At 34.9% G+C, this 23,904-nt stretch overlaps 1 protein-coding gene across 1 annotated transcript in view; it reads right to left on the reverse strand.

Moving 5' to 3' along the window:
• Window positions 1-23,904, reverse strand: part of PIK3C2G (phosphatidylinositol-4-phosphate 3-kinase catalytic subunit type 2 gamma) — a 425,918-nt gene that overhangs the window by 340,554 nt on the left and 61,460 nt on the right. The window contains exons 6-8 of the mRNA XM_037846573.1: window positions 13,912-14,014; window positions 7,639-7,709; window positions 4,061-4,124 (exon numbers count right to left, since the gene is read on the reverse strand). Coding sequence (XP_037702501.1) covers window positions 4,061-4,124; window positions 7,639-7,709; window positions 13,912-14,014 — 238 coding nt within the window. The remainder of the gene's footprint in view (window positions 1-4,060; window positions 4,125-7,638; window positions 7,710-13,911; window positions 14,015-23,904) is intronic.

Here is a 23,904-nt window from a genome sequence, read left to right on the forward strand (position 1 = left end):
AAATCACAACTGCATGGAACAAGATGGATGAATCTCACAAATAATATTGGGTGAAAGATACAAGCCTCAAAAATAGATAATAGTGTGATTCAATTTACATAAAGTTAAAAATAAGGAAACCTAAACAATATATTTCTAAGGGACATGGACTCATTGGTGAAAACACTTTTCACCAAATGGTACTTCTCATGAAGAGGTATGGAGATATCAAGTGGCACATAGGCAGATCCTATACCACCAGCAGTATTTTGTTCCTTAACTTATAAGAGTCTGTGCTCTATTAACATTTCTTAATTTATATGTACATTTTTATGTTCTTCATGTATTATATAATTTCCCACACAAATTCAAAGTAATATGTCAGATCATGTCATTTCTTTGCACAAAAACCTCCAATGCTTTCCATCTTATTAGGAACATAAATTATGATGGCTAGTGGTTACCCTTTGTATCTAGGATCTACTTTCATTTTTTATTATTCTTTAAGTCAGGAAGTGTTCTATATACAGCAGGTTTGACTTTTAGTAGTTTCAGTTCTGCCCTGTATTTCTGCTAAGGTAGGTTTCAGTTCTGCAGTTGTGTTCTGTTTTCCTTGTGACTTGACCTTATCTCATCCAGCTCCTTGATTTCTCCTTTTGTGACCCCCTTGTAGCCTATTATTATGTATTATTTTATTCTTATGATTTTCCTTTTTTGCGCCTTCCTCACATCTTCTTATATTCTATTCCGAATGCAAAGCAGTTTTGTGACACTTTCTTCTGGATCCTATATAATATTCTACTTCAGTAATAATGATAAAATTAGCAGCCAGTAATAGAAATAAAATAACACCTATACTTACATTTTCTTGAAAACTTTCTATCTTCAAGTCACTATATTGAGCACATTACTTTCACTCTTTCATTAATTTTTAAAAATATCACTGTATTATATTTTACACTCTAGTGATGAATAACATGAATTCTAGGGAGGTAGAATAAAAAACTTCCACAGTGGTGGAGGACTGGCATACACATCTCTGACTTTTGACTCCATGCTCCTAAACTCTGTTCTGTACTGCCACCCTTCTTAAATTATGTTTGAAACTGGAACTTCTGAATATCCAACAAGAGATTTGATTCTTACCGAGAGCTTCAGTTCTCAAATAACTAAATATATATTGTTAAATCCCTAGGCTCTCTTTTCTTTCTACTCATAGATGGAATTTTTAGTCTTCGCCTGAATGAATACAGTTGGATTTTGGCCTTAGAGAGGGACCAGTGTTAGAAAAATATTATCCTGCCTTCTCAACTGAGTTACTTAAACCTGACGAGTAGATATGCCATATTCTTCTGGTTATACAATTGGTACAGCTTCTGAGTCATGGTTTGATGGGCTTAACTTTTTTCAGACCAGATGTTTCATGAAGCAAGACCACATTTTAAGGATGAATAGATTTTTCTCAATCCAGATCCATCTGCTTTACAATTAGTTCAAAAGTTACCAGATTCTGGTATAAGTTCATCATCAGTGGCAGGGATTGTTAACTTTCTGTAAAGTCTTCAATGGCATTTAATAATAACTTTGAGGACAGTATTAGAGGCTACTAGAAAGAAACAATTTTGAATCAAAAGTTCCAATTTTTCACCTATGCTGATATCTGGCTTTATATTACTTTTCTCTGTATGTATACTTCATATATATTATTTTTTTAACTTTATTTATCAAAAAATTAAAAAAAAAAACAACAAATAAAATGCTCTTTCTCCAACTAGCTTATCAGCAACTTCAGAGCATGGCTCTGACTTCCATCTCTTTTGGTTCCAGTGAGTAAATAACTAAGTAATTTGCATAAGCATTCATTAACACTTTTAGAAAGAAATCTTTTTCTTTCTTCTATTATTTAGTTCCCTTAAATATTAGAGATAATGTATACAGAAACATTTTAGGGAATTAGTGGAATGCAAGAAGAGGGGAAAAAATTTCCAATGGACAAGTTCTAAGTAAATTACCTACAAACTAGCATTTTAAAAGTCAGGATGCCTGATCTAAAATAAGTCAAGTCTAAAATAAATCATGCTGAGATTAAAAAAAAAATCTGGAAATTTAAATTATCCATATTATTTAATAAGATCCATGTCATATTTATTTACCTTGAATTTTTTTATTTTATAAAATTGTGTACTCCACATTTTAAAAAAAAATCACTTTTCAAATTGATTTTGTTGAAATGCTACTTAATGCACTAGCCAAATAAATAGAAAGTACAGAATTGTGAATTGATATTATCACAGTCTGTCCTCACTTCTCAGATAGCTGCTATTGATGCTTCGTAGGAAAAATGCCATTTAAAAAGCTCATTGTTTGGGATGGAGTTGATCTGGAAAACTGCACATACTATATCCGATTTATTCAATAATTTAGATGTGAGTGATTGTCACTATTTGCCAGTGATAATGCAAAGGTGTATTTCTTTGGTGTTCTGCCCACTTCTAAATCATACTAGAAAATTCATAATAGACAATGGTTTCTTTCAAAGTAGAAACATGACCAACTTTCTGTATTTGGAAATTAAGAACTGTTATGAATTCACATTTTTTCATGTGTATGTGAAAAAAAGATGTGTATGATAAATAAGCAGCACTGAGATACTGCCCATAGTGAAGAGGCATAAATTATTTAGGAATGAAATTTAATGTGTCCTGGGTACCTGTAAATTTCAAATTCTACACTACAAAGAATAACTATTATCAGGGTGGAAAATCAAGCTGAGAAGTGGTACTGATTATGACACATTTATGAAACTTAAGTCTATCTAATGTGGATTCTTTGCACATTCCACATTTTAAACAGCCAGATCAAGCTAGATTCTAGGAAAGAAAAGTAGAATTAGAGTGAGAGAATTACACTTTGGGAAGGAATATGAATAGTGTATTTGTCATTCCCATGTGTTTGGATACTTATGTGAAAATCACATGTGAATTTGCTATCTACATCATGAAATATAATTTGTTATTTTCAGATCCCTTTAATGTTGATTAGTAGTAGGAATAGTTACTTGAGAGTTGCATCTTTTTATATATGCTAGCTGTCAAATTTTTAGTGAAAAAAGAAGTCATCACTTGTTTAAAAAATATTCTCTGACTTATGCAGTTTGCTGCAATAAACTGATTTTATCTGAGGAAGGATAACCCTGTCTTGAAAGAACAAGCTGTAAGAAATGACCAGCCTATTGGAGGTCACAACTTGGATGTCCAATAGGTGCCCAAATCTCAGTAGCCTTGGACCAAATTCATCATTTTCCCTGGCTTATCATCTTTTCCCTATTAGTGAACTGATGCACCTATACAGTCAGCAGCCAGTCATCTGGTAGTATTCTAGATACTCCTTTCCTTTGTTGTCCATAGCCTTTCATCAAATCCTGTTAACTACATATTTTCACATGCCAAATCTCTGTCCCTTCATATCTATCCCTTCACTGAAGCTTTAGCTAATGACCTTATCATATCTATAGGCTAATAAAATGCTCCAGTAATCATCAATCATTCTACTGCCCTGCATTTTGGCTCCAAGCCGTCAGCTGATAAATTAGAAAATGAATAAAATGGTCTCTAAAAGGTCCATAAGATCCTACATAATCTGTTCTTCATCTGCTCCTTTCACTGCTGTCTTTCCAGTCTCTCACCCTGAACCTTAATTGTAGCCATTCCAAATTTCATAATTTCCTAATCACACCAGACAGACTCTTTGCTTCTTTTCTTGTTGTTCTCTGCATGAAAGTTACCTCTTCTCTATACCACTGGCTCCTTCTCTGTCTGGCAAACACATACTCATTTTTCAACATTCAGCACAAATGGATAAAATTGTTTGTATCCTGTATACACACAGGTCTTCCACAGCACCTGTAACACTTAATTGCCCAGAACTCTGTCTGTCTTGACATGATGGAAACAAAGCCCCTCAATTGAAGACTCTGTTTTATTTATCTTTGTAACTTCAGGAACTAGTAAAATTTTAGAACAATAGTAGATGCTTAATACGTATTTATTCAATTGATGGGTAATGTAGCAAAAGTTATTACCTCAGTTTTCAATAAGTTTTTCAGATGGAAATTGTATTTTTTTATTACTGTTGAAAGGCACTGTCTGGAAAGAAAAAAAAAAAACTTCATTTAAAATTGGGTGGGAAAACTTTGCTATCATTGTCTTTAGCACAAACATTTATCGCAAGTTCTGTTTGCTCATGATTATACAGTAGGCAAGGTATAAAAACAATTACTGTTTTAAAAAACTTTTTCAGAGAGCTGCCTTATAAAGTTTGTAAAACTTGATTGACTACAAACGTATTTGAAAAATTTAGAACTTGAAAGAAATTTCTCATAGGACAGATTAACCAAGGCTCAAAAAACTGATCATTATATCAAACTACTTTTAAGTCAAAATGTAAAGTTCCAAAGAGATTCATAAGCAGATAATCACAAAGTTTAACATCAAGAAATATTAAATATGCAAAATCCTATAGAGGATTTTGTTCAGAATTAATGGCATATATTTATAATAGATGGGCTTTTCTCCAACACAAAACCTCTGAGCTTTTCTTTCCAAGTTTTTCTTATTTCTTGAGTTTTATTTATGATTATATGGCATAGATGTGATTTGAGCAGAGATTCTTCTTGGTTGGCTCAAACTATTTTTGCAACCATTACTGTATTTACCTTCCTTTTTGTCCTGAAAACTCTTGTATTGAATTGAATAATTAGTCATGCACTCCAAAATGCAGTATTAAAAACATACCATTATGTTTTATAGTTGATGCCTTCTCACCCTTTATTTCAACATCACTTTAGTTTGAGTCCACCTCTCAGTTTAGATACCAAATGAAAAACTCAATTGGGGGGTAGGAAAATAATGGCACAAGATTTGGTCAGTGGGAGTGTTTTAATATAAAATCTGATCCTAAAACTAAAAAGATCCTTAACAGCAAATCTGCTTCAGTACCTTGTTAGCAGGCACTGAATCTATTATATAGCAAAATTCCTAGGAACTAGTGAAGTTATATGATTTGTCCAACTTCTGTAAGGTAGCTGAGTTGGGGAAGAGGGAGGCTGAAATCTAAGCTCCCTGCCATCTACTGCTTGACCTTTAAATGACACCATAAAGAGATCTGAAGAGGGCAGGCGGATTGGCATTGTATGCCCAGAAAGTAAAGGCCCACAGTGATCTTTGTAAGGCAGAGGATGGACCCCTGCTAGACAACATTTGAGAAAAGATAAAGTGGTGAGGAGGCAGTGGTAAATTGGAATGGAAAAGGCACTGACTGAGAGTTGGGACTTGGTTTTACTCATGTCTGTGTCATTAAAGAGCTCTATGGGGGTTGACAAAATTTCAAACTTCTCTGTGTTTTAGTTTTCTTGCCAGAGGAGAAGCAGCACTGAGAGAAGTGCCCCCACATTGCAGACCTCCTCCCTTGGGATGGAGGAGTAAACCCTGAGGCTAGTCTGTCCTGGCTAGATTCCTCTACTTCTCAGGGCAACAAAATTTTTGCTCTGCCCTGATCTAACCCTTTGGACACCTGCATGGTGGTCAGGGCCACTGCAGACTTCCGTAAGATGGCAGTCAATGGCAGGTCTAAGGTAGGAACAGAATGAAAACTACTTTGCTCTAACCATCTGTTCCGATCTGCTAATGCCGCTGTTATGCAACATACCATAAATGGACTGGCTTTTATAAAGGGCATTTATTGGGACAGTTCTAAGGCCACAAAAGTTTCTGAACAAAGGCATCAACAATAGGATACCACCACTGAAGGAAGGCCAATGGTATCCAGATCACCTCTGTCAGATGGGAAAGCATGTGGCCAGCATCTGCTGGTCCTTTGCTCCCAGGTTGTGTTTCAAAATGGCTTTCTCCAAAATGTCTCTGGTCTTCTGTCTTTCTTAAATTTCTCTAAGTTCTCTGCTTGGTTCTCCTGGGGTGTTTCTCTCTAAGCATCTGGGAGTCCTCTCTCAGTTTCTCTGGGCTTCATTTCTTAGCTTAGCATCTCCAAATCGTCCTTCTATCTGCATCTCCTAGAGTCTACAAGCATGTGGGTCTGTGTTGGCTCTTAGCTTCTCTCAGGGGCAAACTCTGGATTGCATATCTTAGCTTCTCTCCAAAATGTCTCTCAAAGCTTCTCTGAGATTCTCCTCTCCATGAGCTCTCTAAAGTACTCCAGTGAACTAATAACTGGATGGGTGGGGTCATACCTCATGTAAATGATCTAATCAAAAGGTCTCACCCACAATTGGGTGAGTCACATCTCCATGGAAACATTTAATCAAGAGTTTCCACCCTAATCAAAATACTAATAAGTCTGCCCCCACAAGATTGCTTTAAAGAACATGGCTTTTATGGGTGACATAGTAGATTCAAACCAGCACACCATCTTTTCATGGCCAGCATCGACCAGCATCTACTTGTCACTCTGTGCCCCAAGTCACAACCACTTTCACATCACAGCCCTCTACCGAGCCAGTTCAAAACAGTGTTCTGTCTCCCTAGGGATTTCTCACTTTTTATAGAATTTGTCAATTTTGATGTTCCTTTCTATTATTTTTCTTGGATAGATTTATTTTAGATAAAGGACACACCAGCCTATCCAGAAACACTATCTTGGTAAGAATCTATACATGGATATATGAATCATGTAATTAGCTATAAAATGAAAATTTGGATTAGATTATGTCCAAAGTTCTTTTTGGTCTTTTATGGTGCAAGACTGAATATTTGGGGGACAAGAAAAGAGAAGTGCACATGGGAAGGCACAATAGTTTACTGAAAAGAATACAGCTGTTGCAAATGTCAGCCAGACATGGATTTCAGTCCTGTCACTTATGGTCTGAGTGTTATTGGGCAAGTTTCCTTGATTCTTAAGAAGGATAATATTTAAGAATTAGAAGAGATAATACATGCAAAAATGTATAATAAGCTCTAAGAAGTGATGACTATTATTAATATTCATTAAAAATTTTAACTCATATTTTTTATGTCAAACTTTGCTTTAGAGGTTTTGGAAATATAATCCTCCTTTTTTTTGTAGGCTCAGCTTAGGATAACTAATTCCAGATGAATCCAAACTGTAGCAATGATATCTTCTCCTGGTTTAGCTTCCTGATAGGTCTATCCTTCCATTTAATGCATATACGCATGCATTTAAATTTCAGAATCAATTAGGGTATGTTCATTTGCTGTCACTTGATTTTTCCAATTCGAATTTATACTCCTCTGTTTATGACATGCCAATTATTCTCAGGGCATTCCATAAAGGAATATAAAACAGGAGATAGTGATTTTCAAAGTATGGAAATTCAGTTATACAAAGAGCTTAGTGTGAAAAAGAAAAAAAAAATCATTGAAAATGTAATAACCAGCAGCAGAGTAATTTTAAAATGAATGTTGGATTGTTCTGGAAGGTGTTAGCAGCGCTTCAAATGTATCTGAATAGCTGTGAAGAATAGATAATTATTAACAGAATTTGCCAAAAGGAGATATCTATTAAAAGTACAATAGCTTCCATGGTACTCGTGAAAGGACAGTTTTTACAATCAGCTGAAAAATATTGTGATTTGGTCTTGAGAACTCAGTCAGAAGGTAGTCTTGGAACAGAAATAAAATGTCTTACCTGGATACTTTCCAGATATGCATATATTCTAGAAGTTGGTTCAGATAAAACTGACTCTGGTCATCTTCATGCTATAGACAGCAAAATACATTAATATTTATAGAGTGAATAGGAATGAGTACCAGATAAAAATAGTTCTGTAACTTGCTGCAGTCATTTTTTTCACCTCTTTTGATAATCCTCATTCATCAGTTTTATACTTTGTCTTAAAGACCTTAGAAGACTATCTTTAAATGTATAAGCATTTGTTTCAATAATAAAACAGAAAGCTGAATTTGGTTGAGGACAAATGTAAATAAAGGACAAAACCATCCTGGCATCACCAAGGTCAAACATTAATTTTTCCTAGTAGGAAGGCAGTATTTCAGACATCAGTTCTAACTACAACCGTGTACTTTTTTTATTTTTTAACATTTAGGCCACAGATGTCATAGCAGTGTAAGACTGAACAGCTTGCCAGATTTGTAGGCCGACACATAATGAACTTCTCCATTTTTCAGCTTCAGCATATCTGGCTAACAAGACATCAGTGGAAGAGAGCTTTCCATTTCATGTATTAAATTGTGTTAATGAATGACAACTAATTACTGACAGGTATAAATTCTAGGAGTTACAAGACAGTGTTCTGGCTTCTCCAGAGATGAGCAGGAACTACTCATCTTAAAATATGAGTCCTATGGTCCACATGAATACTCACACACACAGGCAAACATACACACACATGCTTTTAAGTCCTTGACCAGCTTTTCTGGAACAGGCATTCATGAAAACCCTTTAAATGTGTGCAGAGTGTAATACACTCCATCAGAATTTCCCTGTTTCATCACATGGTGGCGTGAAGTTGGAGAGCTAAGAGACCAGTATTGCCTAGCATGTATGCAATCTTGTGTGACAGTGCACACACAATCTATTTTTAAAACTGCCTATTAGAGTTTCTGACAGAAACCATCAGAAGGAAAACTTTCATATGGCTTAAGGTCAAAGGTAAATTAATTTTTATAGTAGGTTGTTTTGTGAGGAGGACAAAGGAAGCTAAGCTATACAGAAAGAGTAAGGTCACCATAAAACAATATTCTTGGAGTGCATGATGTTAAATAGAAACACTTTGTAGAAATGCTAAGGAATTTGAAGATGTGAGGCTTGCTTTCTAGGTATTTACATCTAGAGTCACTGGGATGGCTAAAACTATTTTTACTCATTAATTCCTGGAAGAAAGCATGATAATGGTAAGATAAAATTTCTTTCTGTGACAGAGATAGTTAAACGTTAGGCATGAGAAGGAAGATAAAAGGGAAAGGAAAATAGAAACTGATAAACAGTGTCAAAAGAAGAGGTAGTAAGATTCGAACTGCAATATTTGGCATTTGCCTTCCTCCAGAAGCTAAAAACATAGCAAGCATATAAATATTATGAATAATTTGCATCTTTGTGCTTAGCATTATCATATTCATTTTTTTAACCACTGCATTTTTCATATTATCGTTTACTAGAAAATTTTTTATTTAAAGTATCTTAAAGGGTTGAAGGGAAGTTTCAGCTGTTGTCTTTGGAATATACTGTGTACCTTACTTTTCTCCAAAGAAAAAAGGTCATACCTTGGTCTTAAGAGAAAAGTTGTTGTTAACGTGTTTTCTTCTGTTTTCACACAAAATTCTACTACTGTAATTGTTCTTGAATCTCACTTGAGTTAGAAGGAAATCCTGATTTTATAATGGCTGTCTACCATGTTGCCAATACTTTTAATCAAATTTGAGAGTGAAAAAGAGAACATAAAAAAGAGACTCAATCATTCGCATCACATCCAATCAAGGTAAAAGTTTTAAAATTTTGAAATCTAGGATGATCTCTAAAGACCACCAACCTGTTTTATGAAGAATCTTTGAAACAAGAATTAATTGATCATATTTCAATATAATACAAGTCAGTGTAATATGGGAAAGACATCTAAGATTAATTGAGCTTTGCAATGCCTTTTTACAACTTGGAAATTCTGAACTATCTACTGAAAAACTTTGGTATCAATACATTTAATAAAATGATAATCACTGCATTGCTAGAATTACGTGAAAAGGAATACTATCAAGCCAATTTATGCTGTTTCACTAGAAAAAAACAGAGATGTTCATAAATGTTTAGCTCACAGCTGAAATTCTGAAAATCACTAAGAGTTCTGACACCACTTTCAAAATCAAAATTGAGGAGAAAAGTCACTGTCTTAGGAAGCATACATAAATAAAAGAAAAAAAAGGAAACAAAATCAAGGGTCAATTATTTTAAATATAGTAATTCAAATAATGAAGAGGAATCTCAAGTTGATAAACTGTCCTTGTTATATTAAATTAATCTGTACACCACATATATCCAGAAAGAAAATTTTATTAAACTTATTTAAAAAAAACAAGGCAAATATATTTAATTCTTTATTTTCTTGTCAAATAAAAGATTTGGAATTAAGAGCATAATTCATCCTTTTTATGGTTATTGAAAGTAGTCTGTGATATATGAGAATGCAACACATTTTATTTTGATGTAACATGTTGATGTCTATATCTGTCTATATTATTAACATCATAAGTAAATTTTTGAAATATTTAAAGCCTCAACTAATCTTAATAAAGTTTAAAAACTTGAATAGTAAAGGACTAAAATATCATACAGTCTAACACCCTAATTTTATGACATCATTGGCTAATACTTAGTACTGAATAGACACAAACACTAACTTATAAGTGCTTCACTTATACTTACTTGAATTCTCATAGTAACCATATTAGGTGAATACTATTATTATTCACATTTTTTCAGATGAGGAAACTAAGATGCAGCAAATTTGTTCAAGGGTGAATATTTGAGTTAGACAGAATCTCTGCTTTTAAACCAGATGCTGAATTAGTCAAATTTAACATTTCTCATTTCGTTCTCCAGGATTTATGCACCAAAGTAAGCACCACCACAGGTCTCTCATATTCATCTGCATTGAGTGCACCTATTCTGGACTCTCAAAGTATTGCTATATTTTCTTTCAAAACATATGTCTCTATCAGACATTACTATATATAATAGTTTATTGCCTGTCTCCTCTACTACAATTTGAACTCTACATTATAGAAAAGGTTCTGAGATGTCTTGTTTGTCTCTATCTCCACCATCCAGACTGGTGCTAGGGCACTGGGTAGGTGCTCAATTGTTATTTGTTTGACTAACAAATGAGTATCAATCTGTGCTTATACTTTCCAAAATATAATTCTGAATTCTAATTAGGTTCACTAAACTGTTCCTCTGCTACGAGATCCTTGAAGGCAAATATTATATATGGCATGTAAAAATTATCCAATAGATATTTGTTGAATTAATGAATTATTATTAGATGATATACATATGATACTTAGCATATACCTGGAAGTAAATCCATAAAGATATTAATAAAATGTAATATCTTCTCCTTTGCAATATTATATAAAAATTCCTGAAAGAGTCAATGTTTAGGGAGATGGAGATAGAGAATTCCTTTCTTATATCCTAGGTGGAGGCCACCACTGCTCTTTAATCAGGCACCAGTGACAGTTGAATTCCCTGGACACTAAGTCCCATGAGGACTGAGATCTTGTTGATTTTGTTCACTATTCTATAACTACTCCAGTACAGGACTTAGTACACAGCAATTGCATAGTAAGTATTGATTGAGTGAATGGAGGATATACAAAAACCTATACCATTGGCATATTATCAATTTTTAAATAACCATGTCAGTGCTAGAGAAAGCTGTGGATGAGAAAATGTGTTTATACTCAACCGCTTGTTGAACTGATCAAAAGCTGGAGATATTTGTTGAAGAAGGTAAAAGTTCATGAGTTAAACCATGAAGCATAAAAAATAAATCATGTAACTTAATTGCTTGTAAAGTCCAAATGACATATTAAAAAACAGGCAATTTTGGTGACAACTATATAAATCCAGGGATGATGATATGCTTGTAATGCCTAAGTTCATGTGTCAAGTTGGCTAAGCTATGGTGCCTAGTTGTTTGGTCAAGCAAGCTCTGGTCTGATTGTTACCATGGGGATATTTCATAGATAGATTTGCATTTACAGTCAGTTGATGGCATCCATGGCTGATTGCTTCTACAATCAACAAAGGTGACTGCCCTCAGCAATGAAGGGATTCTCCTCATCCAATCAGTTTGAGGTCTTAAAGCCAGAGCTGAGGATTTCAGAAGTCAATAAGAATAATTTCTCTCTATTTTAGCCAATGAGCTTTTACTGGGGAATACAACTTCATCTTCATCCAAGTTTCCAACTTATGGCTTCTCCTGAGAAATTCAACTTCAAATTCACTGGAGTTTTCAATCTGAGGTCTGCCCTATGATTTACCAATTCCTATGGTTGTATGAGTCAATTACTATATGAAATCTCTTCATATTGATTTATATATACCTAGCTGATTCTGTTTCTCTGGAGAACACTGACTAATACAATGCTTGTCCCTGGACATGATGAGAAAAGCGAAGACAGCAAATACCCAGAGATACCACATTTGCTGGCATTATAACATAGTGAGCTGTACGATCACACTAGCTTTGCTCAGATCCCATCTCCCTCACCAGCTGTGAGACCTTAGGCCATTTAATTAAGCTCTTGACTTTTAAGTACCTTTATTAATATGAAATAGGAAAATAATAGTAATTATCACTTTTCTTATCAGAGATATTGTAATACATGTAAAGCACTAAGAGAACACTACCTGGGACCTAATATATGCTTAATATGGTTGGTTTCATTAAACATCTATTGTGCCAGACTTTGGGCAAGGTGTGTGTAATATACCTGTGGAAAACAGAACAAAACAAACAAAAAGTATATAGAGCTAGAATTTTGACCAATTAACCTAAAATTCACATACAAAATCTTTGAGAGTAGCCCATAAATTCTTTGCATATTTGTCATATAATTTGTTAGCATAAGGTGTGGGTTCTAGAGCACTGACCGGGCTCAAATCCAAGCTTCTCTGCTTAGTAGTTCTAAGATTATCATCTTGGACAAGTCATGGAATTTCTCAAGTTTCCTTAATTTTAATAGTATTTATCCCATAGAATTGCTGCCAAGATTAAATGTTATAAAAATGTTAAAGTCCCAGACATAAAGTATATGCTCAACAAATATTATCTCAGAGTAATGAAATTACATGGATTTAAAAGTAAACCTTAATTTACATGAGACCAAATGTTAGTGATTTGTGAATTACTGCCAATGAGGCAAGTTTATTTTTCCCTAAGCAACAAGTGTCTTCTAAACCAGAATAGAATTTAGACTCATACATTCTCTCTTCTTCCCCCACGTTGCAATGAAACATGATGATTTTTAGCTTATTTTTCAACATTGAGGGCAATCCTAAGTATCTTAGGTTTATTAATATTAAGGGTATTAGCTGTACTTTATGTTTTGTTTTTTCTTCTGGAGATTTCAGATGTACAGTCTTAGAGCTGACAGAATCAGCTGAGTTGGGTACCAGATCCAAATGACATTTCCAAACAACTTTCTTTTGGTCTCATTATGTTCTTTTCCACAGAGATATATTGCATCCTAATGCACCAACTGACACTTTTTGTGATAAAACATCTCAGACTAGAAAAACAGAGAGACTCATGCCCTGGAAATCTGCTATCTGATGTAAATGACAGAGCAATGGGATTTTTTGCTTAAGGCAGGTAATTGGAAGATTCTACATATAAAAACTGCCAAAATATCAAAGTTCACTGCATACTGTGCAATTTGGGTTGGAAGCAACTCAAGACATCACACAGGGAATGAAATTGGAATCTAACCACATGAAAAATGTCATTAAAACACAGTAATCCATACTGTGTAGTTTTATTATATATATTCTGAATGTTAATCTGCCCTGATTTAATCTGTATTGACACAAAGTCAGTCTTCAAATAGAATAAGAGCTATGTTATTTTTCTCCCGACAATGATTTTGCCTTCACATTTTCTATTTTATTTACTTGCAAATGGATACATGAATAGGATGAATATGATGACCTGAATAAGTTTCTCATACACTATTTTTCAAAAAGACCAACTGATTTGTTATTATTCTGAGGTTGCACCAATGTGTTCATTAATTGCTTCAGCCCAAATTTTTAACAGGCATTCAGATAAATACTTCATTTCAAATGAACATGTATTCATAAATCTACATAATTCCAAACTGGCAACAATCCATAAAGATAGGATCAATGTGCTAATTGAAACCAAGGCTAAGAAAGTCTTACCTTTCGTGATAACTTTCCTGGAACTTCCCTATTCTTCTGCAGATGAAGTAGGATAGCAGTTTTATCTTTCTGAAACACCCTGTGACTCCCCAAACAGTGATCACTGAAGGGAAAATATGAACATAGTCATTTCTTTCTATAATACCCTAAGTGCGTGTTTTTCTGTCTGACTTATTTCTTTTCATTTTTGAAATTTTGTCTGGAAAAAGTGAACAATGAGTTTTTTTTCCTGTGTGTGTGTGTGTGTGTGTGTGTGTGTGTATGAAAACTATGTAGGAACGCTATATTACATATAGTATATACACGCATATACAATACATATCTTCTAGAACTGCCCCCATTATATTGATTTTTAAAATGACATGTTGCAATTATTTTCCAATGCATTAATGTTAGAAAATGATTAGATAACTTTAGAATGGTTATCTAAGTTACGATCAAGGGATACTTTACATGTTCAGAGTTAGCTTTACCCAGCCAACTTAAAGCTGAGAACAACATGCTTCTGGGAGGTCTAATTGATGCCACAGAGTGTATATGGGGACCATTGTATGAAGGAAGCAAAATGGTGTAGTGGAAATATCATGAGCTTTGAAGAGAGATTTACTAGCTCCATAACCTTAGACAGGCCAATTAAACTATCTGAAATTCAACATTTCCATCTTTAGAGTTGAGTTATTGAGGTGTACATCAGAAGGTTGGCAAACAGATTGAACAAAATAAATACTCCTATATAATTCAGACATTTCTTCCTCCCTCCCTCCCTCCTTCCCTCCCTGTCTACAGAATGGGAAACTACAGAATGGGAAATACAGTCTCAAATCATACATCTGGTAAGGATTTAATACGTAGAATATATTTTTAAAATGCTATAATTCTACAACAAAAAGATAAAGAACCCAATTAAAAATGGTCAAAGGATTTGAATATATACAAATGGCCAATAAGCACATGATAGGGTGCTCAACATCATCAGTCATTAGGAAAATGCAAATCAAAACCACAATGAGACAACACTTTGCACCCACTTTGATGACCATTATTTGAAAACAGAAAATAACAAATGTTAGAGAGGATGTGGAGAAACAGAAATACTCATTCATTATTGGTAGGGATGTAAAATGGTGCAGCCATTGTGGATAACAGATTGGAAGTTCCTCAGAAAGTTAAACTTAGTGTTACCCTGGGATCCAGCAATTCTACTCCTAGGTATATACACAAAAGAATTGAAAACAGGGACTGAAATAGATACTTGCACAACCAGTGTTCATAGCAGCTTTATTCACAAAATAGCCAGAAGGTGGAAACCACCCAGGTGTCCATTAACAGATGAATGGATAAATACAATACGGCATATCCATAAAATAGGATATTATTCAACCATGAAACGTAATGAAGTACCATTACAGGCTACAACATGGATGAACCTTGGAAACATTATGCTAAGTGAAATAAGCCAAATACAAAAGGGCAAATGTGGTATGATTCTACTTACATAAACTATTTAGAATACACAAATTCAGAGTCAGAAAGTAGATTAGCTGGGTAAAGATTTCCTTTTTGGGGCAATGAAAAAGTTTTGGTAATGGATGGTGGTGATGATATCATAAGAGTTTAAATGCAGTTAATTGCACCGAATTATGCACTTAAAATGGTTAAAATGTCAAATGTTACGCTATATATATGTTATCACAATAATTTTGCTTTTAATTGGGGGCCTTTAAAGTAATAATTTCACTATCTGGAAAAGTCAATAAATATTTGAGACCTCCTATTTCCATCAATGACAGACAAATGGAACATTATTCCATGGATATTTATTAAGTTCTCTGTAAATGTTTTTAATTTGAACAGTTGTTATTTTTCTTAATATTTTGGAGAACTCAGCACTAATTCACTCACCAAAATGGTGAACATTAGTGTGCCGGTTTGAATCTATTATGTCCCCCAGACAAAGCCATGTTCTTTGATGCAATCTTGTGGGGCAGAAGTTTTAGCGCTGATTAGACTGGAATCCTTTGAGTGTTTCCATGGAGATGTGACCCACCCAACTGTAGGTGGTAACTCTGATGAGATAATTTCCATGGAGGCACGGCCCCACCCATTCAGGGTGGGCCTTGATTACTGGAGCAGTATATAAACTCAGACAGAAGAAGCAAGCTTGCTACAGCTAAGAGGGGCACTTTGAAGAATGCACTGGAACTGAGAGAGGAGCTTCAGCTTACAAAGACATTTTGGAGACGGCCTTTGAAAGCAGACTTTTGCTGCAGAGAAGCTAAGAGAGGACAAACACCCCGAGAGCAACTAAGAGTGACATTTTTGAGGAGCTGAAACCTAGAGAGGAATGTCCTGGGAGAAAGCCATTTTGAAACCAGAACTTGGAGCAGACACCAGCCACAAGCCTTCCCAGCTAACAGAGGTTTTCCAGATGCCATCAGCCATCCTCCAGTGAAGGTACCCAATTGTTGATGTGTTACCTTGGACATTTTATGGCCTTAAGACTGTAACTGTGTAACCAAATAAACCCCCTTTTATAAAAGCCAATCCATTTTTGTGTTCTGCTTTCCGGCAGCATTAGCAAACTAGAACAATTAGTATTCCCAGTATGTGCTCCATCCCCTACCCCATCCCTCCTTTTAGTCTTGCCTAGATGCATGTCCTGGTGCTGTCCATAAGGCTTTTATAGGGTTCTTATATTGCTAGCCGAGTTGTCTGCACTGCTGGTCTGGACATAAGGCATGCACAGTGCATTCAATGAATTATTCCTGGAGTCCCTGATTCCTGCCTTTCTCCTCCCCAAATTTCTGCTTTAAGGACCATTTTGATAATCTATCACATATACTCAAGTTCCTCTCTCTTCTCCTCCCCTTACCCCAACTACACTTTCATAACTATGCTTTTTCTTGAAGTTTTGTTTTCCTTCTCCTCTCTGTGGAGCCAATTTAAGAAACTACCTTGCTCTCAAAGATTCTTTCCTAAGTATGTTGAAGTCTGGACCCTGGACCCCAGTCCGGGGGAATCAGCCTCATATATTTCTACTGCCTACTTTCTTGAGTTGGCTTTCTTTATTTCACCTACCTGTCTATAGATATCCCTTACTAAGATAGTCAGATAAAATACAGGACACTTGGTTAAATTTGAATTTCAGATAAACAATGAAAATTTTTTTTAGTATTAGTATGTCTCATGTAACTTTGTGATATACTTACACTAAAAAGATTATTGTTTATTTGAAATTTAAATTTAACTGGTGGTCCTGTATTTTTATATGTTAAATTTGGCAATCCTATCCCTTAATAATTCTTGATCTTTGATGACATCAATTTCCTAAAGTTTAGCTTTTTCTTAAAGCTTTTCAAATTGAGTCTCAATTTAATCATTGTTTATATTGCACTTTTGAATAAAGCTTAGAACTTAATATGATTTCAGTTCAGTTCTCTCCCATTGTCCTGCAGCTGCCCATATAGAGATTATTTCAAATTTTACTTCCAGATTATTTTGTGCTTACCTGATAAAATAAGAAAAAGTGTTAAGTCAGTTAATCAAAAAGTAAGTTAAAGATAAAGATTATAAAAAGACAAATAGATATCTTATTTTTAACTAAAAATATCTAAATATCCTCTCAGCAGCCAAAGTTTTTTGATATTAGAACAAAGCCTTTGATATTGGATAAAATGTTGATTATAATTTCATCACCTTTCTGATATAAACCACATCTGTAAGTAATGATCTTCATTTTTTTGTTTAGCTTCATTGATGTAGAGCAAGAACTTAGATTGGAAGAACAACCTGAATGGAGAATGTTTTTAGATTTTTACAATTATTGTTCTAATCTTTTAAAATTGTCTCACCCACATATCAATCAGCATTAATAGTTTTTAATGACTTCTTCATCTCTTCATCAATTCCTTCTAAAGAATTCAAAATTAATTTTCATAGAAACACCAATTTTCTTTGTTCTCATATTTCTTCACTATGTAACACTTCATTAACTTAAATATTAAGATAATCATTGAACTAGCATAAAAAAGTTTAGGGATATATGGTCCTTTTCACAGATTTAAATATTGATAATTCTGCTGACTCTGAGTTATTAAAGGATAAATTATGTTAACTTATTTTATGTAAGGACCTTGGTTAAATATATGTAGAATTTCAGGAGAAAAATACATTAAAATTTGGAAGAGCAAAGTTGGAGGACCTACACATTCTGATTTCAAAAATTAGTACAAAGCTACAATAACAAAACATTAAGGTATCAGCACATAGACCAATGGAATAGAATTGAAAGTCCAAAAATAACTGCACATATATACGCTATCAAGTCCAACGAATAGGAAAATAATACTATCTTCAATAAATGGTACAACGAAAACTGGATTCCCACATTCAAAAGAATGAAAGTGGACCCCTACCTCATAGCATAAACAAAATTAACTGAAAATGAACTAATCAATGAACTAATAATAAGTACTAAAACCATAAAAGTCATGTAGGTAACATAGGAGGAAATCTTCATGATCTTGAGTTTGGCAGTGCTTTCTTAGCTTTGACACTAAAAACAACCAATTCTAGGTGCATTTAATACTACCAAATGGAACAAAAGTGCACAGACATACTGTACTTGATAGCAACCTATTATTCTAGAGCAGTGGTCCTCAAAATGTGGTCTGCAGAATGCTGGGGCTCCTCAAGACACTTACTTTCAGGGGGTGCATGAGGTCAAAATTACTTTCAAAATAACACTAAGATATTATTTGCTTTTTTTTTTTTTTTTTTTTTTTAAATTCAGTTTTATTGAAATACATTCACACATCATACAATCATCCATGATATGCAATCCACTGTCCACAGTATGATAACATAGTTATGCGTTCATCACCACAATCTATCTCTGAACATTTTCCTTACATCAGAAAGAACCAGAACAAGAATAAAAAATAAAATTTAAAAAAAAAAAAAAAAAAAAACACCCAAATCATCCCCCCATCCCACCCCATTTGTCCTTTAGTTTTTATCCCCATTCCTCCACTCATCCATACACTAGATAAAGGGGGTGTGATCCACAAGGTCTTCACAATCACACTGTCACCCCTTGTAATCTACATTATTATATAATTGTCTTCAGGAGTCCAGGCTGCTGGGTTGGAGTTTGGTAGTGTCAGGTATTTACTTCTAGCTATTCCAATACATTAAAGCCTAAGAGGTGTTATCTATATAGTGCATAAGAATGTCCACCAGAGTGACCTCTCGACTCCATTTGGAATCTCTCAGCCACTGAAACCATTTTGTCTCATTTTGCATCCCCCTTTTGGTCAAGAAGATACTCTCAGTCCCACGATGCTGGGTCTACATTCATCCCCGGGAGTCATACTCTGCGTTGCCAGGGAGATTTACACCCCTGGGAGTTGGGTCCCACGTAGGGGGGAGGGCAGCGAGTTCACCTGTTGAGATGGCTCAGTTAGAGAGAGAGAGGGCCACATCTGAGCAACAAAGAGGTACTCAGGGGGAGACTCTTAGGCACCATTACATACAACTTTAGACTCTCCTTTGTGGTAATGAGCTTCATAAGGGCAAGGTCCCATGCCCAAGGGCTCAGCACATCAAACCACCAGTCTCAATGTTTGTGACAACATACGCTAGGGGATCAGCATCTCAAAGTTTAGAGATAGGCCTTACAATTCAGGGATAGAGTTAACTGCTGTAAGAGCTTACAATCTAGGTACTATTACAATTATTGTGTCCACGTTAGGCTATGTTCTAAGATTCAATTCTGAGTTTACACATTGTAGTTAGTCCATATTGGTGAGGCATCATTGCTCTCACCATGTTTTCTCCAACACTTTTACTCCTATATATATATTTTCCTACAATTTTATAGACTTACATTCACATACCATACATTTATCCACAGTGTACAATCAGTTGTTCATGGTATCATCATAAAGTTGTACATTTATCACTACAATCAGCATTTGAACATATTGATTACTACAAGAAAAATTGTTTTTTTTTTTTTTTTTTTTTTTTTAGCAATAAGAAAAAATGTTAAAAAGAAAAATAACATGTCATACAATACAATATACTACTAAGGACAGCAAATAACACCACTACCAAGAATCCCATATTACTCCCCTATATCCCTTTCTCATATACATTTAGCAATGGCATATTGCCTTTGTTACATTTAATGGAGGTATATTACAATGTTACTGTTGACCATAGACTCCAGTTTGCTTTGATTATGTTTTTTCCTGAATACCATCCCTTTTTCAAATTTCTACATGGTTGACATTCATTTGCTTTCCCACATGCAAAAACATTTTTATATTTGTATATTTAGTAACAGTCATTGGCCACTCCAGTTTTTGCCACGTTATACAGTCCCAGTCTTTATCATCTATCGTTACCTCTGGTGTCATACATTCTCCTATCCCACCTCTTTCAGCTTTACTCACAGACATCTTTGTTCAGTGTACTTACAATACCATGCTACCATCACACAGCATTATGCTATCTATTTCTGGATCTATGCGATCAATCCTAAACATTCTGTAGTCCTTCAGCATCAAATGGCTGATCTCTGCCCTCTTTCTATCTCCTGGTCGCCTGTTTGTCAGCTTTTAACTCCCAAAGTTTGTTCATTAATATCTGTTCATATTAGTGAGACCATACAGAATCTGTCCTTTTGTTTCTGGCTAACTTCACTCAACATAATGTCCTCAAGGTTCAGCCACATTATTACATGATCCATGTCTTTGTTTTGTCTTACAGCTGCATAATATTCCATCATGTGTATATACCACAGTTTGTTTATCCACTCGTCCTTTGATGGACATTTGGGCTGTTTCCAACTCTTGGCAATTGTGAATAATGATGCAATAAACATTGGTCTACAAATGTCTGTCTGTGTCTTAAGTTTCAGTTCCTCTGAGTATATACCCAGCAATGGAATAGCTGGGTCATATGGCAAATCTATATTTAGCTTCCTGAGGAACCTCCATACTGTCTTCCAGAGTGGTTGCACCATTCTACATTCCCACCAACAATGAATAAGTGTGCCTCTTTCTCCACATCCTCTCCAGCACTTGTCATTTTCTGTTTTTTGGATAATGGCCATTCTGGTAGGTGTGAGATGATATCTCATTGTGGTTTTGATTTGCATTTCCTTAATAGCCAGTGAAGTTGAGCATTTTTTCATATGCTTTTGAGCCATTTGTATTTCCTCTTCAGAAAAATGTCTGTTCATGTCTTTTGCCCATTTTTAAATTGGATTGTTTGTCTTTCTGTTATTGAGATGCAGGATTGCTTTATATATTCGGGATATTAAACCCTTATCTGATATGTGGTTTCCAAATATCATCTCCCATTGTGTAGGTTGCCTTTTGACTTTTCTGACAAAGTCCTTTGATGTACAAAAGTGTTTAATTTTGAGGAGATCCCATTTGTCTATTTGTTCTTTGGTTGCTCGTGCCTTGGGTGTGAGGTCTAAGAAACCACCTCCTTTCACAAGATCTCTAAGATACTGCCCTACATTTTCTTCTAAGAGTTTTATGGTCTTGGTGCTAATGTTTAGGTCTTTGATCCACTTTGAGTTAATTTTCGAATAAGGTGTGAGATGGACATCCTCTTTCATTCTTTTGGAAATGGATATCCAGTTCTCCAAACACCATTTATTGAACAGGCTGCTCTTTCCCAGTTGCTTTGGCTTCACCGCCTTATCAAAGATCAGTTGTCCATAGATGTGAGGGTCTACTTCTGAACACTCAATTCGATTCCATTGATCAGTATATCTGTCCTTATGCCAGTACCATGCTGTTTTGAGCACTGTAGCTTTGTAATATGCTTCAAAGTCAGGTAGTGTGAGACCTCCCACTTCATTCCTCTTTCTCAAGACATTTTTGGCTATTCGGGGCACCTTACCCTTCCAAATAAATTTAGTTATTGGTTTTTCTATTTCTGTAAAGTAAGTTGTTGGGATTTGAATTGGTATTGTATTGAATCTGTAAATCAGTTTAGGTAAAATTGCCATCTTAACTATATTTAGTCTTCCAATCCATGAACATGGTATGTTCTTCCATTTTTTCAGGTCTTGTTCAATTTCTTTTAGCAGTTTCTTATAGTTTTCGATGTAAAGGTCTTTTGTGTCCTTGGTTAAGTTTACTCCTAAATACTTGATTCTTTTGGTTGCTATTGTAAATGGGATTTTTTTCTTGATTTCCTCCTCTTGTTGCACATTACTTGTGTATAGGAACACTACAGATTTTTGCGTGTTGATCTTGTAGCCTGCTACTTTGCTGTATTCATTGACTAGTTGTAGTAGCTTTGCTGTAGATTTTTCCGGATTTCCTACATATAGAATCATGTCATCTGCAAATAGTGAAAGTTTTACTTCTTCCTCTCCAATTTGGATGCCTTTTATTTCTTTTTCTTGCCTAATTGCTCTAGCTAGAACTTCCAGCACAATGTTGAATAGCAATGGTGATAGTGGGCATCCCTGTCTTGTTCCTGTTCTTAGAGGAAAAGCTTTCAGTCTCTCCCCATTGAGTGTGATGTTAGCTGTGGGTTTTTCATATATTGCCTTTATCATGTTGAAAAAGTTCCCTTCTATTCCTATGCTTTGAAGTGTTTTCATCAGGAAAGGATGTTGAATTTTGTCAAATGCCTTTTCTGCATCAATCGAGATGATCATGTGGTTCTTCTGCTTTGATTTATTGATGTGGTGTATTACATTAATTGATTTTCTTGTGTTGAACCAGCCTTGCATACCTGGAATAAATCCCACCTGGTCGTGGTGTATAATTCTTTTAATGTGCTGCTGGATTCGATTTGCGAGTATTTTGTTGAGGATTTTTGCATCTATATTCATTAAAGAAATTGGTCTATAATTTTCTTTTTTTGTAGTATCTTTGCCTGGTTTTGGTATTAGTTTGATGTTGGCTTCATAGAAAGAGTTAGGTAGCTTTCCCTCTTCTTCAATTTTTTTGAAGAGTTTGAGCAGGATTGGTACTAATTCGTTCTTGAATGCTTGGTAGAATTCACATGTGAAACCATCTGGTCCTGGGCTTTTCCTTTTTGGGAGCTTTTTGATGACTGACTCAATCTCTTTACTTGTGATTGGTTTGTTGAGGTCATCTATTTCTTCTTGAGTTAATGTTGGTTGTTTATGCTTTTCTAGGAAGTTGTCCATTACATCTAAGTTGTCTAGTTTATTAGCATATAGTTGCTCATAGTATCTTCTCATTATCTCCTTAATTTCTGCAGGGTCGGTAGTTATATTTCCTTTACCATTTCTGATTGCATTTATTTGCATCTGCTCTCTCTTTTTTTTTGTTAGCCTAGCCAGTGGTCCATCGATTTTATTGATTTTCTCAAAGAACCAACTTCTGGTTTTGTTGATTCTCTCTATTGTTTTCCTGTTCTCAATTGCATTTATTTTTGCTCTAATCTTTGTTATTTCTTCCCTTCTGCTTGCTTTGGGTTTAGTTTGCTGTTCTTTCTCTAATTCCTCCAGGTGAGCAGTTAACTCTTCAATTTTTGCTCTCTCTTCTCTTTTAATATAGGCATTTAGGGCAATAAATTTCCCTCTCAGCACTGCCTTTGCTGCATCCCATAAGTTTTGATAAGTTGTGTTTTCATTGTCATTTGCCTCGAGGTATTTACTAATTTCTCTTGTAATTTCTTCCTTTACCCACTGGTTTTCTAAGAGGGTGTTGTTTAGCCTCCATATGTTTGTGAATTTTATGACCTTCTGCCTTTTATTTATTTCCAACTTCATTCCATTGTGGTCTGAGAAAGTGTTTTGTATAATATCAATATTTTTAAATTTGTTGAGACTTGCTTTGTGACCCAACATGTGGTCTATCCTAGAGAATGTTCCATGAGCACTTGAGAAAAAAGTGTATCCTGCTGTTGTTGGGTGTAGTGTTCTATAAATGTCTGTCAAGTCTAGTTCATTTATCATACAATTCAACATCTCTGTTTCTTTAGTGA

The sequence above is a fragment of the Choloepus didactylus genome, chromosome 8, assembly GCF_015220235.1.
Source record: "Choloepus didactylus isolate mChoDid1 chromosome 8, mChoDid1.pri, whole genome shotgun sequence".
NCBI lineage: Eukaryota > Metazoa > Chordata > Mammalia > Pilosa > Megalonychidae > Choloepus > Choloepus didactylus.